Here is a 17348-nt window from a genome sequence, read left to right as displayed (position 1 = left end):
AAATTCCTCCAATGCTGACACTTTCTTTGCACTTTTTAATAATTTTATCGATAATCTGTCGTCCCCTGATAAAAACATAGAGAAAATTAAATGAACTGAGAGCCATACAGAATAAAACAGGGTAAGATGAATTTAAATGTCCTAAAACACAATTAAAATCACTGAAAAACTTTTGATATTTGACATCAGCTGAAATGCAAAAGAAAATCAAATATCTGCATTTTCTCCAGAGCAGTTTTTATTGTCAGAGTAGAGAACAGCTTTTAAATTATCCGACAGTATCACGTCACCACTGAAATAAAATCAAAGACTTTTTCCACAGTTTTCTTGACCTTTTCCTTGATTATCTCAGTAAAACAGAATCAGTACTTACTGCTGTTTTCAGAGGCGAACTCCCGCAGGTCGAGATCCTTCATGGGGAAGTTCACAAAGGTGGACAGTTTGCTGGTTCTGCGAGCCTCGGAGAAGCGTTTCAGGTCTGAGCAGCAGGGGGAGTCAAGGAGCGACTGCTCTGTGTGCACCTTTCATTACAACACACCGAGTCTATATTTTCTTTCTCTCTATTGCCTGATTATTTCAATCTATGTATATATATTTTTTTCTGTTTTTCTCTTCTCTTGTTGTCCTTTTACTATTTGTGCCGTTTTAATTCCTGTATGTCTAACAAACGTCAGAATTTGCGTTTGTGTTGTTAAAGCAGCAGATCAAAGGCGTCAACATGCGAGCGCTCACTCCTCTTTATTCTGCATGGCTGCGTATGTGATGTGGAATTGTACTAACTGTTTGCAAATCACGCAGAGTCATATTTTCTCTGATTATTCATAACTCTGACAGATCTAACGGCGATTACACATTTTTGTAATTAAATAGAGATGAATGCAAAACAGTGATGACTCACTTTTTTCATAGCTCTTTGAATAGTAATTAATTTCTGTGCAGTGCAGTGTGGCTCTGATCCACCAGTGTGAGACATTAACGTCCAGACGAAAGGATACGAAGCACTAAGATTTTGGGGAACTTCTGTATTGTGAACTTCTTAGTGCATCTCCTCCTGGCTTTACACCTGTAACAAGTCTGTGGAGAAGAAACGCAGTTTACAAACAGGATGATACGAAGCACACAGACCTACATCCACTGACATATAGACCAAACTGAACAGAGAACACCTGTTTATCTGTTTTATGGAAGTAAATCTGTCCCATCTGACGCTGAAATTAAAAAGCCATTGAATTTATTGAAGTGAATATTCATGCATTGAGATTATTATTATTATTATCTCTTTATTATTATTATCTATTTATTATTATTGTTATTATTGTTATTATTCTATTATTATTATTATTATTTATTTATTTATTTTATTTATTTATTTATTTTTTTACCTCTGAATTCAATTCTTCGAATAACGTTTTTTCACGTTTATTTTTCAATGTTCAAAATTCAAATTTCAAATTAATACAAATAATATAAATTCAAGCTGGCTGGATATTGGCACGACCTGATCTATAATCGACTGCTTTTTTTTTAGTTCGGGGATGTTTATTCTGAATTTTATACCTTGTATTGTTTGTCTGAATTTGGCCCATCTAATTTGAGCAACTCCAAAATTTATTAGTTGTATTTTATACCTTTTTTATATCTATTTTTACATGTGAGTTATATCAGTATATACATATATATCTATATATATATGTATTAGTACTCAATCATACTTATATCACTTATCAGTATTATAATTATTTAAGCATTATTAGGAATATTACTTTACTGCTTCAGCTCATAAAGGTGGAGCAAGGTGTGGCGAATTTGAAATACTACACTACTAAAGAGGTATTTAAGTACCATCCTGGAGTAAATGTACTTCGTTCTTTCCAAAAACTGAGCGACTATTCGTGTTCTGTTGGTTTTTGGACACTTACCGGCTTCTCGTCTCCGTCGAGGACGTCTTCTTTGGTGAAGAGCCGCATGCAGTCCATCAGACTCACCTCACCGTAGCCCTTCTGAGCACAAACATAGATGCATTGACATTAGCATGCACGTGACCAACACACACCCCAACACACACACACACACACACAAAGCAATGCACAAACAGAGACAGGGGGAAACCAAGAAGCTCACGTTAGGAGATGTTGAGAGATGTTTGTCTTAATATCGAGAGAAAATAAAGGACGAGTCGACAAAACCGCACAGAGAAAAAGTCACCTCTGCACCACTCATCGTGCTGACGTGTGTCTGCTGACCTCCTGGGATTTGTTATGTAAGGCTGACCAACATCTACCTGTCTGTTACATCTGTGTCTGTCTGTGTGTGTGTGTGTGTGTGTGTGTGTGTGTGTGTGTGTGTGTGTGTGTGTGTGTGTGTGTGCTAACCTTGGCGATAGGTAGAGAGAGATCCCAGAAGGGGTCGAAGACGGTGGAGCAGAAACCACAGTGGCTGCAGGTGAGAGAGCTCTTCAGCTGCCCTACAAACAGGTCTGCAGGAGCAGGAGGAAAAAAAAAACATGACGCTGATCAGCGGCTCAACACACACACAAAAATATCAAGAAACAATATCAACTTTTACTGTATTCTGTTTTCTTTATGCATTTTTATTTCATCTTTGATAGCCTGGCCTGTCAATACCACGATACGTCAAACAGATATCACACAAAATCTTAAAAACAATGTTATATCATTACAAGATTGAATGCAATAATTTCTGTAAGTAAATAAAATCACATGTTCTACTTACCGACTATCTTACTGTCTTCTCTCTCTAGATATTTACTCCACATCTTCTTCCCTTTCTCTTCATCCCTGAACATGGAGCACAGACGAGACGTGAGACCCACACAGGTGGAGACACACTCAGCTGTTCTGATTCGGTAAAAGCGGTGATAATGTAACGGGTCACAGCAGAGAACAGCCACTATTTAGGGACCTGACCTACTTTATTATAGGTGGCGGAATAAAAAAAAGAGATTAAAAAGACACTTTTTCTACCCTGACACACATTTTCAGCACAGAACAAATATTTATCCGGATTGTTTTTAATATTTCGGCGGAGTGGACCTGTTTTTGAGGGTAATGCTGAAAGTTGCAGAGATTAACTCTGACCCTTAAACAAGCCACGGTTAGATAACTGATAATTATATCCAAGAAGAATTGGAGCATTAAGCTGATCTGGGCCCCAGAGAGGCAACGACGCAACACAGGAGGTGAAACTGTCGCACGCAGCCTTAAATTAAAGCTTAATGATGAAGCTTTAATGATTCATGTTGCCTCCGCCTGAGCCCTGATTATGTACCGTATACCATGCACAACATATGCAAGGCTTCCCCATTATGCGTTTAATTCTGCTCCTTCCTGTTGGTGTCTTTTACTGCTCATAGGGGTTATTAATTGTTAAAAAAAAGTCCCATTTCCAAATCAGTTCCTCAGAATACAATGTCTTGCAAAAGTATTCATTTATGGATTTTTATTTCATTGGATTTTTTTTTGTAATGGACGTACACAAAATAGTCAAAATTGGTGAAATGAAATGAAAAAAAAAACAACAAAATTCAGAAAAATAAAAAAATGAAAAATATTGTGTGCATATATTCACCCCCTTTGCTACGACGCCCCTGAAAAAGACCTGCAGCGACCAAACGCCTTCTGAAGCAACATTATTTGTTAAATAACGTGGGATCGTGTACAAACTAAGTGTCACGTGACCTTAGTTTGTATACATCTGTTCTGCAGCACTACTGAGCGAGGTTTTCCACCAAAGAAGTGGCACCATGATGACCAAAGAGCTCTTCAGACACGTCAGGGAGCGTTACAAAAAATAGCAAAAAATCCCAATAAAAGCAACGAAATAGAAAAAAAAAAAACGCAGAGGGGTGTGTATTCATCTGCAAGGCATTGTAGTGTGACACACAAGCAAGGTGTCTCTGCAGGTACACGCTCTGTCTAGCAGGCGATTACTTACGGCAGGTGGTCGAAGTCCTCCACGGTGCCCCTCGGCCTGACGGTGACCCTGTTGACCTCGTTGTGCAGGCCGTCCAGGAGGAAACGCAGGAACTCCTGAGCGTCCTGTTGGCTGCAAGACAAACAAACACTCAGTAAATGTGGAAATATCTGATGTATTCAGACATATCTCTGGACTCTGAGCGCTCCTAAAAGATGTACGGCCGCTTATAAAAGTGCAGAGCAGAACAAAGCTTACTTGTATCCCACGAATCTGGGAGCGTATCTCTGGATCTGAGTTTTGAATTCGGACGGGCTGACCGCCTCACTGCTGGATGACGTCCACATGGTCTGTATCAGCTTGGCAAATTCTACCAGAACACAAACAACCGATTATTAGTAGTTAATGAGACTGATAACCAATATTTGGAACAGGGATGCACTTACAATAAAAATAAAAATATTTCTGTCAATATTTAGAATTGGAAAACAACGAGTTTGTATAAATGCCTTTAGCAAAACTGAAACTTTCAACATTATATGCATCATAAGGTTCCTTTTTTTAAATAAAGTCAAGTGAAAAATTAAACGTAAAAAGGTATAAATAAAAATAGCTCCATGAGGTTTTACAAAGTAAAAGTTCCTTCCATGTTGACACTTTATTTGCACTTTTTAATTACTTAATTTTATCGGCGATCAAAAAAATAAAAAACATCGGCCCCGATGATCAGCCAGGCTGATAATCTGTTGACCCAAATTACTCACACACTTTACTTATTCTACAAAACCACGTATTCAGGTGAACTGAAGGTACGACTCATTTTCCTCAGATTTTCTGTAATTCTGAACACTTAAAAGACGTAGAAAACACCGCCAGCGTCTCTCCAGGCCGACAAAAGAAGAACAAGTTTGCCTCTTTTCCTGACAGATGTGAATCTAGTCCAGAGGTGAAGAGGGACGGCGGCTGTGCGAAGTGTCTGTTTTGGACTCTAGGGGGCCTGCGTGCCACGTCTCTCACCTTCCATGAGGGCTGTGTTGGTGCGGCTGTTGTTGTTAAGGTCTCTGCGGTGCGAGTTGTGCAGGCAGTAGTCTCGCAGGCTGTGTGTGTTGCTGAGACACTGCAGGATACTGTTCATGAAACACTGCAAGGAAAAACATCACAGTCTGATTTCCTGACAGATGAAATAACATCAAGTTTCATTCTCTGATAAAAAAAAAAAAACAGTCTCGACACTTGTGATTGAGTGTTGTTTTGTAAATAGGATTTTTTGATAAACAGGATTTACTTTTTAAAGATTTTTTTGCCTTTATTAGACGGGATAGGTCAAGTGTGAAAAAAGGTGAGACATGCAGCAGAAAGCAGCAGGTTGGAATCGAACCCACAGTCTTTACAGCCTTTGTACATTCAGTATCTGCACTGAGAACCCCAAGACTAACATCTTTTAAAAAATCCTAAAATCCTTCAGTGTCCTCAGCTTAGTTCAAACTCTAACATATTTGTCACTGCGTGATCTGTTTGTTGGCCCCTGATTTGCACGCTCTCCACAAATGAATAAAGCAAATTAAAGGAAATTTATGGACAATTTGAGACACGGTTTCTTGGCGAAGTTTGATGAAAAGGTTTATACTGATCTCTTGCCTTTGAGCCAGAAATGAAGAATTTAACCCTCTGACACGCCTGACTTCGACATCGCTTTCGCCTTTGAACGCTGAGCTAATTGATGTGATTTCTTTCAAAAATATGGGAGGAAAAAAAGACGCTGAGCGGTAAAAAATGTTCCATGAATTGTAAGAAACTAGAAATTTTTAAAAAGCTCGGGAAAATGTCAGAGGGGAAAAAGAAAAAAGCTATGGAAAAACTATATAATCATCATGATTTACATATCACACTTATTTCACAGAATTATTATAATTTTAATCACTTCTTCAAGGTCACTTCCTTGGTTTTGGGGTTTTTTTTGGTTGTTTTTTTTTTATTAGAAGTTTTCAGGTAATTTTCTTATATTTTTTTACTGATTATTTGCTCATTTTTGTCATTTTTTCTTACACTGCTCATTGCCTTTATCCTATGTTTTTTAAAGAATTTCAGCCAGTTTGTTTAGGTTTCAAATGGTAATAAATAAAACAATTTGTACCAGTAAAAAATGACTTCGGGTGAGAAGATAAACCGTGCGGAGACTCTTTGTTGGTGTGTCGACACACGTCTCTGACCTCCACTGGAGGATGACAAAAATCCAGACTTTAACCCAGTCCTAACGCACTTCAGCAACACACATTGTGGTCTGCAGTCATGTGATACACACTAACATCAATTTAGCCGCATAGTGTATATTTCTGCTCTACCTCAAAAACTTTATATATACACCCATGACGACTGTTTGATTGTTGATGTGGAAATTTTTAAAGCCTCTGGAAACATGGCTTGAAATAGTAAGAACACACAGTGAAGATAATGTTCTCAACTATTAGAAAACGGAGTTAAAAACAACTAATTTTGAGGATAATTTCTTCAGACTGTGTGGGCGTGGCAGATCACGTTTTGATTGACGCCTCCTTGGATACCACCTTTGTCAGCTGTCTCTTGTCTCCACGACGACAGCCATGGAGCAAAGCAGAGTCGTCGTGGTACAGCTCTATCTGCATTCGTAAATCCAATCTGACGCTCTGCACTAAAATGAGAGAGCTGCGTTGTGTTTCTCCATAAATTAACCAACCGGCACTCAGCGTGAGTGTTTCCGAACGCACCCTATTGAAAGGAGCGTTGAGGCATTCAAATTTGGCATGTTTAATTAATATCAACTGACGCCTGACTTTGAATTTTGATTTATCCACATAACGTGATATGAATCGGGGATAACGACGCCCAAATCCACCCAGCTTCAGGAAACTGTGAAAAAACTAAACTGACAATATTTTAAATTTGGATTGAGGCTTTTTATTGTGCATGTAGGACCCTAGATTACATATTAAGAATGTTTTTGGTAATTTGGGTTCCCAGAGGCATTAAAGGCTTCCCAGACAAGGACGTGTTGTCAAAGGCAGCGCTGTGTATATACTGCTCCCATCACGTGTGGACAGGAGACACGTGCAGTTTGGTAAGATCAAACCAGTCAGAGAGAGAGGGAACGAGTCCTCCAGGTCCATAGTTCAGAGCTCTCTGATTAGGTTACTGTACACACACACACACACACACACACAAAAAGACGGCAGCACACACACTACAGCACGCATCGTTTATTTTAGGAGCCGTCCTCCTGCTTGTTGCCTGGTAGACAGATCCTCTGCTGGACCACCACTGTTGCGTCGACTCCAGCAGACAAACCGCGATCAGCGTGACACCATGACGGGGATTTATTGTGTGACGAACGCGCCGTCACTTTTGACTTTAGACAGATGTGATGAGACTTAAAAGCGGCTGCTGTACTCACTGTGTTTCCTAGGTTCTTTAGTCCCACCAGGCCTTGGGCACTCTTTGAATTCTGAAAAACAAACAACACAAAAAATTTAGATTCAACTCTGAAGGCAAACCCACTTAAAAAAATAGTTCCTAAATGAAAAAGCTCACTACAAAATCTGTGGTTTATCTTGAGTAACCAGGTCATGAATTCTGAAAAGAGGCTTTACTGTTGAGTTTTTCAAATGTATTTTTTTGGCATTTTGAGCACCACAAGCACAGTGACATCTAGCTCCATTATACTGGAGAGAAGACTGACATCTTTACGAACAATATCGCCAACAACTCAACTCAACAGCAAAACAACCTCGACTGATAAACAGCACTACAGGTAAGAGGACAACGTGTGTGTTTGATTTTGGGGTGAACAGTCTCTTTAATAACTTAAACAATATGGAGCACAACCACCACTGTATTTTTGATTACCAAAGACGAAAGAATAAAATTAAAACCACATTTAAACACTAAAAAACACAGTTCTTGGTCAGACTGATATTCTCATATCTGCTGAATCCACTAAATGTTCCACCACTGATACATATTCATTGCTGTGTTTTTCCATTTAATAATCCAAGAACATAAGCGCATCGCCATCAGCTGCTTTCAAGCATTGCTGACGTGTTTCAAGCTAGATTTGTACTTAAATAATAACCCGGGGAAGTTGGGGACTCAGCAAACATGTGACAAAGATGTGATCTATCTACACTTTGCAGTTGCGTGTTGTGTCCCGTCTGAGAGTCACAGGCATTATCTTTAGAGAGGAACTTGTTTTTGTTATCTCGCAGTCTGTTCCTCTCCTGGTAATCACTCCCAGATGGCAGAGATTTGATCAACAACACGAGATAACATGGAATCAGCGTACCTTGAGGATTTTCTGCATTGTGGCTTTTACTGTCTACACATTCTCAGAGCAGCAAACCTTGAGATACGGACGCTTCAACTCAACAAAACACAACAGATGGCAAAGCATATTACGATGATTTCAGCATCTTAAAATGGTACAAAATGCTTTGCAGAACTTATGTCATCGCTCGCTGCAGTTAAATTTCATTACATAAGTTGAGTGGTTATATAATTGAGTAGCTAGAGGAAGAACTAACAAAGAACACGGGGGCGGATAAGAAATGCACTTATGCCCTCCGCTAAGGAGCAGAGGCAGCAGACAATTATGCTTTAGAGAAACACCAGCTCTGCCAAATTTAATTCATTTTTCACATCATTCTGTCCACCTGTGTCACTGAACCAAAGTCATGCAAAGTCAAAGGACGTGTCATATTGATCATGTTGTGATTTTTCAAGAGCTATTTCAAGATCAATACTGCCGACTCCTTTAGCAATCCTAAAGGAGGAGCATGAAAAACAATAATAAAGTATGCATAGAGCAACAAAAAGATTTTACGATCACCTTCAATGTGATGTATAAAAAACAAGCTGACGAGTGGCCAAGCAGAGAAACGGCAGTGTGGTAACCTGAGCTTGTATTTTCTAGGTAGAGAGCAACTCTGCAGGGCCGGCAGCCTTAACACCAGTCACCTGATCTCACTGGCGGGTGAAATCTATCTTACCCACATGCCCCCTGTTAGCCTCACCTGTGGTGGAGCTAGAGCACATTCACACAGACAGTACCATCCATCAGGACCACCACGAAAACTGTTCGAATCCACAGTGAGACCACACGCAAAAAGTTTTTAAGCCCTCCTTTTGGAAACAGGTGTAAAACTGTATATAAAAAATGTTAGTGATAGCTTGTTTTCTTACAATAAGACAAAACTCAATCGACAAAAGAACAAGTTAAAGTCAGATGATTTAAAAAGCGTCCACCGTAAGTCTAAGAGACGCTAGAGACGGCTCGTACATACAGAGTCTTGTGGTCAGCAGCCTCTCCACACCCTGAATGTGACCTGACAACATCACAGATTCATTTGCACACATGAACGACCGCAGTCCGCACGCTGGATTTACGACCTCGCTGAACCAAAGAAGGAGCCCTCTGGGAACGCACCATTCAGAAAGACACCAGCAGTCCAACAGTCTCAGAGGGCGTCATGTGAGTGTGCTGGGAAATGCTCTGAATTGTTGTTACAGTATCCTCAACCTGCTGAGCATCAGCATGAGGAGCGCAGGGTTCAGCCGCTCTGCAGATGATGATATTACACTCGGCATTATTTCTATCCAGCAGAAAGTTTTCTGAGAAGCTGTAGTGGGACTCACAGAGTTACAGCTCTGCACTGATTAAAACTGCCGCCCGCAGCGCAAGGATCAATGTGAAGTAGTAGACTTTTACCTAATGATTTTTTCATTACTGGTCAATTATTTTACGGATAATAAACTAGGCGAGAAAATGTCAGAAAGCAGTGAAAATGCCATCACAGTTTTCACAGCAAATGCAGATGTTTTCCAGTTTCTTTCTGAAGTTTTTCTCTTTGGGTGAGTTTTTCCTTATCGGCTGTGAAGGTCCAAGGACAGAGTGGTGTCAGATGCTTTAAAGCCGGAGGCAAACTTTTTGGAGTCACTGGGAAACAAGCTATACACAAAAAAATGACATATTATTGCCTAGTTATTATGGTGTATGTTTTAGCAGTCAGTTGACTGTAAATGTCAAAACTCAACAGGTATCATCTGATGTCAAAACGCCAATATTTCAGGGGTTCCCGTGCAGCCAAAGGGTAGCTGTACCAGTACTTCTTCTTCGATGTGCCGCCATTGTTTACAGCTTGATAATTAGAAACTAAGGACTGGTCCAGACAGCGTGTCAGTTAATCTTTATCAAATATCTCCATATGAATGCAGATAAAAAAAGGGTAATAAAAAGCAAAATTGTTGTCAGCTGATATTCGGTGGATTCTGGGATTGCATTTTGCCTCTTTTGCTCTCCACATGGACGTTTACCAGCAGGCAACCAAAGACTGCTCAGATGTGATTGGTAAATGCTACTCTGAATACAAAAGAAAAAAAAAACACTTCTTGACCTGTTACTGAAGGCTCATGTGCAGATATCTGTTCATAGAGATTAATTGTCTGCTTACACATCCAGCGACCAAAAGCAACATGATCATTGCTGGAGCCACGTTGCCCACTTTACATATGCAAGTCCAATATTTACACTCCTCTCCTTTCAGCTCTAACTTTGGTCTCCACCAACTCCTGAGACAAATATATACCTCTTAAGTCACTAAATGCTTCTTGATGTCCACCTAACTTTGTCGGCCTGCTGATTGGTACCTGGCAGGTAGTGTACAGTGGTGCAATCACCATTTTTTGTTGTTGTTTTTTGCTAGAAACAGTACTGACCTGCTGCTAGTGACAAAGTTGATGGCAGTCCTGAGACAGAGCCAAAACAAATATTTGCAGCCTGAAAGCCAAAACAAAATGCCGAAAGATGTTTAAAAGGTTTTTTTTACAGCTGAGGGAGGTGCAGAGTACAGATAAAGTCCTCTGTAGGGCACTATGAGCAAAGTACACGTGATCCATTAATATAAAGATGTTAATCGTGCATTTCTAAAGAATTAGATTAACAATAGTTGTCAAATAACTTTTTTCAGTCATTTGAGCTCTAAGGAAAATAGTTTTGGTTGCATTGCAGGTTTCGACTGAACGCTGAATGTGAGTGAGTGGTCCTGCCCTGCGCTCTGCTCTTAGCCCTCTGGAGGTTCATACGACTGGGAGCATGTTCGTCTGTTCATCAGTGACATGAGCCCGCAGCTTATCCAGTTATGAGTACTGATACAGGAAGGGCTTTTTACTATTACATAAATAACCTCTGCCATCTGTCTCTTATTCAGGAGGAGGAGAGTCGGTGCAGCACGTGGAGCGGAAAAATCTACAGTTTAATTAACTCTGGCTTATCTAAATCCTCCTTTCACTAAATTCCACTGTAGTGAACAGAGCTCTGCGGCCATATAACATGAACACACTCACACACTTCCTGTTGTGTGTGTCAAGAACTCAGCGATGACTCCGGTATGACAGGACGCAGGCACCAATCCCCTCTGGTCACCTCAAATTTTATTTCATAACAGACACACAAAGCCTCTCTTCCTCCCACTGCTGGAATGTGTACGTCTGACTTTGCTGCACTCTGCTGAGTAATGCCACGGCTGGCCCCAAAAATAGCAGCTTCGCTTTTAATAACGCCTGCTTGTCCGCTCGCGATTGGCTGATCCTTCGGCCAGCCTGCCAGACGTCACGACGGTAAAACAACGTCCCGGCTCTGTCTCTGTAGCAACGCTATTCTTATTTTTTTGCAGGATGGAAAGCTAGAGGACATGGTGACATCATGAGGACAAGGCTGAGCGTGGAGGGAGTGTGTGTGACTCAGTGTGTGAGAGCGAGTTAAGAGTGTGTGGGACTGGCGGTGAACGACTTGGAGCAGATGTGACTGAAAACCGCCAAGATTTTGTTCTGATATTCAGCATTTCAATTCTATCATCCTGGGTTAACAAACAGGCTCAAGATTTTACTCGCTGAAATGCAAAATTTAGAGCACCATGGCGCACTAACGCTCTCCACTAAAAGCCACACTAATGACATTATTTTTGGTGAGTTAGCAGCTCCTCAGGGCAGGGTGAAGCAGCTTTTACTGCAGCTTTTTAACATACTGCTGAGGAAAATCGCACCGCACTGAAGGGATTTGACTAAGAGGGTAATGATTTATTCTAACAAGAAATGTTCAGGAATGAGCATTGTTTTTATTGGAAGTAAATGAAAGAAAATTTGAGAAAAAACATTGTTCGTAAAGTAGCAATCATTACCTAATCCTACTACCTCTATTCATTTGACAGACACTGTAAAATGCACAGTTCTCGTTTCTAAAGCGGCGTGTCAAACAGGATCGTTTAATGTTTGCGTGTGATGAATCACTGGCTCGATGATCCCGGCCTGTAGCACCGTAATGACAGCTAATTCCGTCATGCAAATTCTGCTGTGATTCTTCTATATAAGCAGTTTAAATTAGCATAGAGAAAGCATGTAGGATTTAAGTCGCGTATGAACAGAAAAGATGGAACAGTGTTACATTTTCAGCAAAAAAAAAACTCAGGAAAAATGATGTGAGATCTGCTCACGCTCAGGTGAGAATGCACAGGTGTAGATGCACCAGTTGCATCCTAAATGCATCTGGAGATCTGATCGCTCAGACCACATGCTCAGCTGACCCCCCACCAGAAAACTAACTGAGCGCTAAAGGACCATTTCTATAGCTACCCTTCGCACACGGTTTTTGATTGATTGAAATATTTATTTTGAACATGATTTTTTTTTTCCAAGACCACCAACAAAAGACTAGTACTTATCTAATCCCACCCCCTCTCCATTATTCATTAGCTATGCTTCTTTATTTAAACGCAACTAATGAATACATAAATAAAGAGATATGAAATTTATATACACACATACAGCACAGCAGCTGTTAAACTGCTGAATTTGGTCTTTGCAAATGGAAATTATTTCTGTGTTTATTTGCATGTAGAGCGGGGAAGTGAGACGCAATCACTAGCGGTCACTTGAGATGGATGCGGCGACACATTGTAATGCCAGGTGTGAACACACAGACGTGGAGCTGTCCACTTGTGATTGGATCACTCGAGATGCATGTTAATAACAGGTGGACGCAGGCTCACAGTGAGTGTACAGAGATGTGTCGTTGCCAAAAAAAAATCAAATGAGAAGTTTCAAACTAAAAGAAAGCTGCTAGATGTTAAAAGAAGAGTTTTCTTTGCGATCATGATGATTTATAGGCCCTGAAAACCATTACAATTCTAAAATGTTGTGTATTAAAAAGCTGAAAAAGGGTGAGTACATTTATATAAACTATGAATTTCAAATCAGTAACCCATCACAGCAAATGCAGAGCAGAAGATGAGCTACTGACTGATTAGTCATCATGGATCACTCATCAGCCAACAGTTATTCAAATTCTGAGTATCCATCTGGGTTACTTCACAACATAATAAAATTGTCTAATATTAACTGCCTCGCTAGCTTACATAACACATTCATAAATCAGCGCATCTGTCTATTTTTTTCATTTGCAGCTGGGAATAAATGTAACTAAAGCAGAGAGGTTTCACCATAGAAGCATTGCGTGCTTGAGTAGGGATTTCTGTTATGAAGAGGAAGAGATGAACGGATGGGAGGAATAAAGAGACCGGATACATTAAACCAACAGTCACATGAGGGAACATACATCCACTGTTCATATTCCCACTCGTTCCATGTGAGCGGGCTGATACGTACTGTACACAAAAGAGGCAGCCCAGGGGGATAACTTTGCATAAACGCTCTATTCATAAATGTCAGAAGCAGCTCAGGCAACTAGCTACTTTTGAAACTCTACTCTTCGGAGGCTGAAAAGCACGGTGAAGAGAGAGGGCGCATTAAAAAGCATTTCGCGGGCCAGTTTGATCTGCTTCCCAAAGCCGGGAATGAGAGACAGCGGAAATGTCCCTTTGGCGCGTACCCAGCAGGGCGGAAGTCAAATCTGTCCATCCTCTGTGCTCAATTAATTCAAAGATGCAGGACTGCTGGCCGGAGGGACGGAGGATGGTGCTGGAGCAAAGGAAATGGGTCAAAGCAAGGTGAGGAGGCTGGAAGAGATGAATAATCCCTGGCTTTGCTTTCCAGGGGGACTTAATGGGAAAACAGATAAAGACAACAACAATCTATATTAAGAAAGAGAAAATTCGGCTTTTTTTCCTCCTTTCTCCGTACATCTAACCGCTCGATGAACTCTGGCTCACAGCAGGGGGGTTAAATGTTTTGCATTCTGTGTTCCCATCAAGCGTGATCTAAGGAATCCACGTGTGTCTGACATGCCTTGCATTAGCGTCAGACATCAGATGATATTGATCAAAAGGTGACAACAAAAAGGACAGGCTCGACTGACCGAGCGGTTTTTAAACCTACAGCGGTGTCAGTAACTGTGTGGTGATAATGAATTCAGCGTGCATTCACACTGAAGCCATCACAACGCTGGTTAAAGCTATTTTTCTGTTCTACACCCATGTACTCGATCGAGTGGGTGCATGAGACTTGCTTGTTCTTGACTGAATTATTTGAAATGAAAACAATATTTACACATTTAGTGTCTTAACAGTGAGTTCAGGAAAGTCAACTGAGAAGCTCCAATGCGCACGACAAAAAAAAGAAGATACACAGTCCTGCAACCAGATTAATGCTATTCTGCTCATCGACAGTCAGCAACAGCGACACGCGATGAAACATTGCAATGCACAAACAAAAGGAGAGGAAAACTGAAGCGTGTAAACATTGGTGTAAATAATGCACAATCAAAAACATCCATATAACCTGCTTTGCATCCATTTTAGGAAAAGCAGACTGCATTTAAAACGTTTTTCAGACCTAAAGGCATGATGGCTTTGGGTGAGAAACAGACATTAGCCATTAGCCATTTGACTATGCTGACAGTAGTACATGACATTTCTCTGTATCCTCTCCGTGCTCCTTGTGGCATTTTCAAAAATCCACGGCAGCTGCAAAAAAAACAACCAACCATACTCTAACGCAGCCGTCACTCATGTCCATCAGGGCTGGTTTGCTGCAGACGAACTGGTCAGCGTTGATCAAATATGAATAAGATTCTGCTGCAGCATTGCCTGTTTTCTAAACGTTCCAGAAACATATTTCAGTGCACTGTTTAGCTGTTAAATGAGAAACTCTGCTGCGGCGGGTGGGCAGTGATTGGTTTTGACTGTTTTTAACATGGCGGCTGGGTCGCAAAGTTTCTAGTCACAGTTCACAAGCAGTGACTAACATGATTGACAGCTGCGTTAAGAGACTCCTCGGCTGTGATTGGTTGTTTTCATTCAGCTGATAGAAACATTATGACGAGGCAGAAGAACACAACTGACACGACACAACACAGATTATCCATCTCAGATACTACTCATGTCCTGGATATAGTGACAGTTTCAGCAAACTGGAACAAAAACGTATTTATTTTAGTTACCAACTCCAGCTTTAATCGCTGTTTTACTCGAAATGTTTCAGCAGGTGCTTTTGAATGATTTGGAAGCCCAAATACTATCCTAAAAAAACTACAATGTCTATTAATACATTAATAAAATTAAATTTACTGTGACCGTAAGTTAACTAACCTCTTAAAAAGAAACAAGTCCACCTTTCAACACCCTACTGCATTTGTTGCTGCAGCAGCTCCTCAGTAATTTAAATCCTGTGGCGAGAGAAGACGGTTTGGGAAAAATAACAAGCTCTGAGCACAAGTGATATAGCTTAATGAAATCCCTGAAGGGAGCTTATTCCAAACTATAAATGAGCGCAGAGGAGCACTCTGATCATCTCTGTACCATCTGCTGTTCAGCTCAGCTACTCCTCACAGTGTATATGAACAAAGGAAACACATTATTTTTTATTTCAGTGCTGCTCATTAATTGGGTGTGAGTAATGTGTTGACGACGATACTGATATTTTTTGGATTGAAACTGATGATATTTTTACCATTTCTAATATACTTAAATCGTATTCAAATTGGGGAAAATGTTTGGAATACTCTATCGTTATCTTATATATCTAAATATAGTGTGGCACATTTTTGTACATGTTTGGAAAAAATCAATTTAGAAACTGTTCAGATAAAAAAACGAGTAAATGTTTGGTTTTTTTTAGCTGCGACCAGCAGCTCTACGGGTCACTGTGAGTTGGTCAGTTGGTCTGTGGCAGCCACGGTTTTTGCACTATGAAGTTGACATTTAACACGATGGTTAAGTGTGCATATTAGTAAGGGGTCAACTGATATTTGTTTTTCAGGGCCAATTAGTAAATATTAGTAGTTAATGAGACTGATAACCAATATTTGGTACTGATATGCATTTACAATAAAAATGAAAATATTTCTGTCGATATTTATCCTTTGGAGTATATCAATCTCCAACACAAACTTTGTTTAAATGCCTTTAGCAAATGTTTAACCAAAACTGAACCTTTCAACATCATATACAGCAAGTTCCCACCAACAAGTGAAAACCAAAATAAAAAATGAATAAATAAAACTAACTCCCTGAGGTTTTAAAGTAAAACTTTCTCCCATGCTGACACTTTCTTTGCACTTTTTAAATAATTAATTTTATCGCGATCATTAAAATAAAATGCCAATACAGATGATTGGCAATGGCATATTGCAAAAACAGTGCATAACTTCAAATGGACTCACAGATTTTGTGGCATTAGTTTTTGCCGTGGAGCGACACATGTAGGACTAACGCCGTTACCAAGCTGTTGTCAACACTGTGAAATGGTGCACTGGAACCATGAGGAGCAATAAAAACACTGGCGAACACTCAAGACAAGACAGAAGCTGCTATCAAGACCGTTTAAATCGAAATGTCTGTTCAATATCGCCCGAAATCATAGTTTTACTTCGTTCCAGTCTACTCTTAAAATCTTGGAAAAACAGGTACGCTGGTGTAGCTACACATCACTCAGGACTTAAAATGACGTTATATTCAGGCAAATACTGGTCTCCAGTGATTGGTTAGGGAAAACTGAATCCCCCTCCCTCATGGGAATCGGTTAGAGTGGCCGCAGACTGAGGATGGAGGGAAGAGTTTTACAAGTTAACAATTCTGTGTGATATCAGGAAGGACAGCTGATTCACTGTTCATGCCAAATGGCACAAAGGGGGGATGCATGTGCATACGTGGTTGCAGCTAATGCACGCTTGTGTTTAAATGCAGCAAATTAAATACTATAAGTATTTCATCATCTCGCTGATGCAAACATGCAAAAAAAAAAACTAATTCTGCCCTAAAGCAGTCCTGCTGTTTGATTTACAACATTACCCACAACGGCCCAGAGATACTGAATGCTATAAACCGTATGGCAACATCTCTGTCCACTGACGTATTTATATTGTCTCACAGTACTGACATATCATTCAACTCTAAATGACATCATTATATCTCAGAATAACAATGATTTTGAGAGTC

General features: G+C 40.2%; 1 protein-coding gene across 4 annotated transcripts in view; it reads right to left on the bottom strand.

Moving 5' to 3' along the window:
* The window catches only part of LOC121943318 (ubiquitin carboxyl-terminal hydrolase 2-like), a 58720-nt gene that overhangs the window by 4454 nt on the left and 36918 nt on the right, over positions 1-17348 (bottom strand). For 3 of the 4 annotated variants that reach the window (XM_088078542.1, XM_088078541.1, XM_088078543.1), the window contains exons 4-12: positions 7361-7411; positions 4951-5074; positions 4192-4303; positions 3955-4065; positions 2734-2798; positions 2373-2476; positions 1920-2000; positions 996-1074; positions 374-478 (exon numbers count right to left, since the gene is read on the bottom strand). In XM_088078542.1, coding sequence (XP_087934668.1) covers positions 374-478; positions 996-1074; positions 1920-2000; positions 2373-2476; positions 2734-2798; positions 3955-4065; positions 4192-4303; positions 4951-5074; positions 7361-7411 — 832 coding nt within the window. The remainder of the gene's footprint in view (positions 1-373; positions 479-995; positions 1075-1919; positions 2001-2372; positions 2477-2733; positions 2799-3954; positions 4066-4191; positions 4304-4950; positions 5075-7360; positions 7412-17348) is intronic. The other variant, XM_088078544.1, reaches the window with a different exon arrangement.

This window comes from Plectropomus leopardus, chromosome 6, assembly GCF_026936395.1.
Source record: "Plectropomus leopardus strain MGB_pleo_1.0 chromosome 6, ASM2693639v1, whole genome shotgun sequence".
Lineage (NCBI taxonomy): Eukaryota > Metazoa > Chordata > Actinopteri > Perciformes > Serranidae > Plectropomus > Plectropomus leopardus.
The sequence above is the reverse complement of the archived record's forward strand: the minus strand, read 5'-3'. Positions and strand labels throughout refer to the sequence as shown.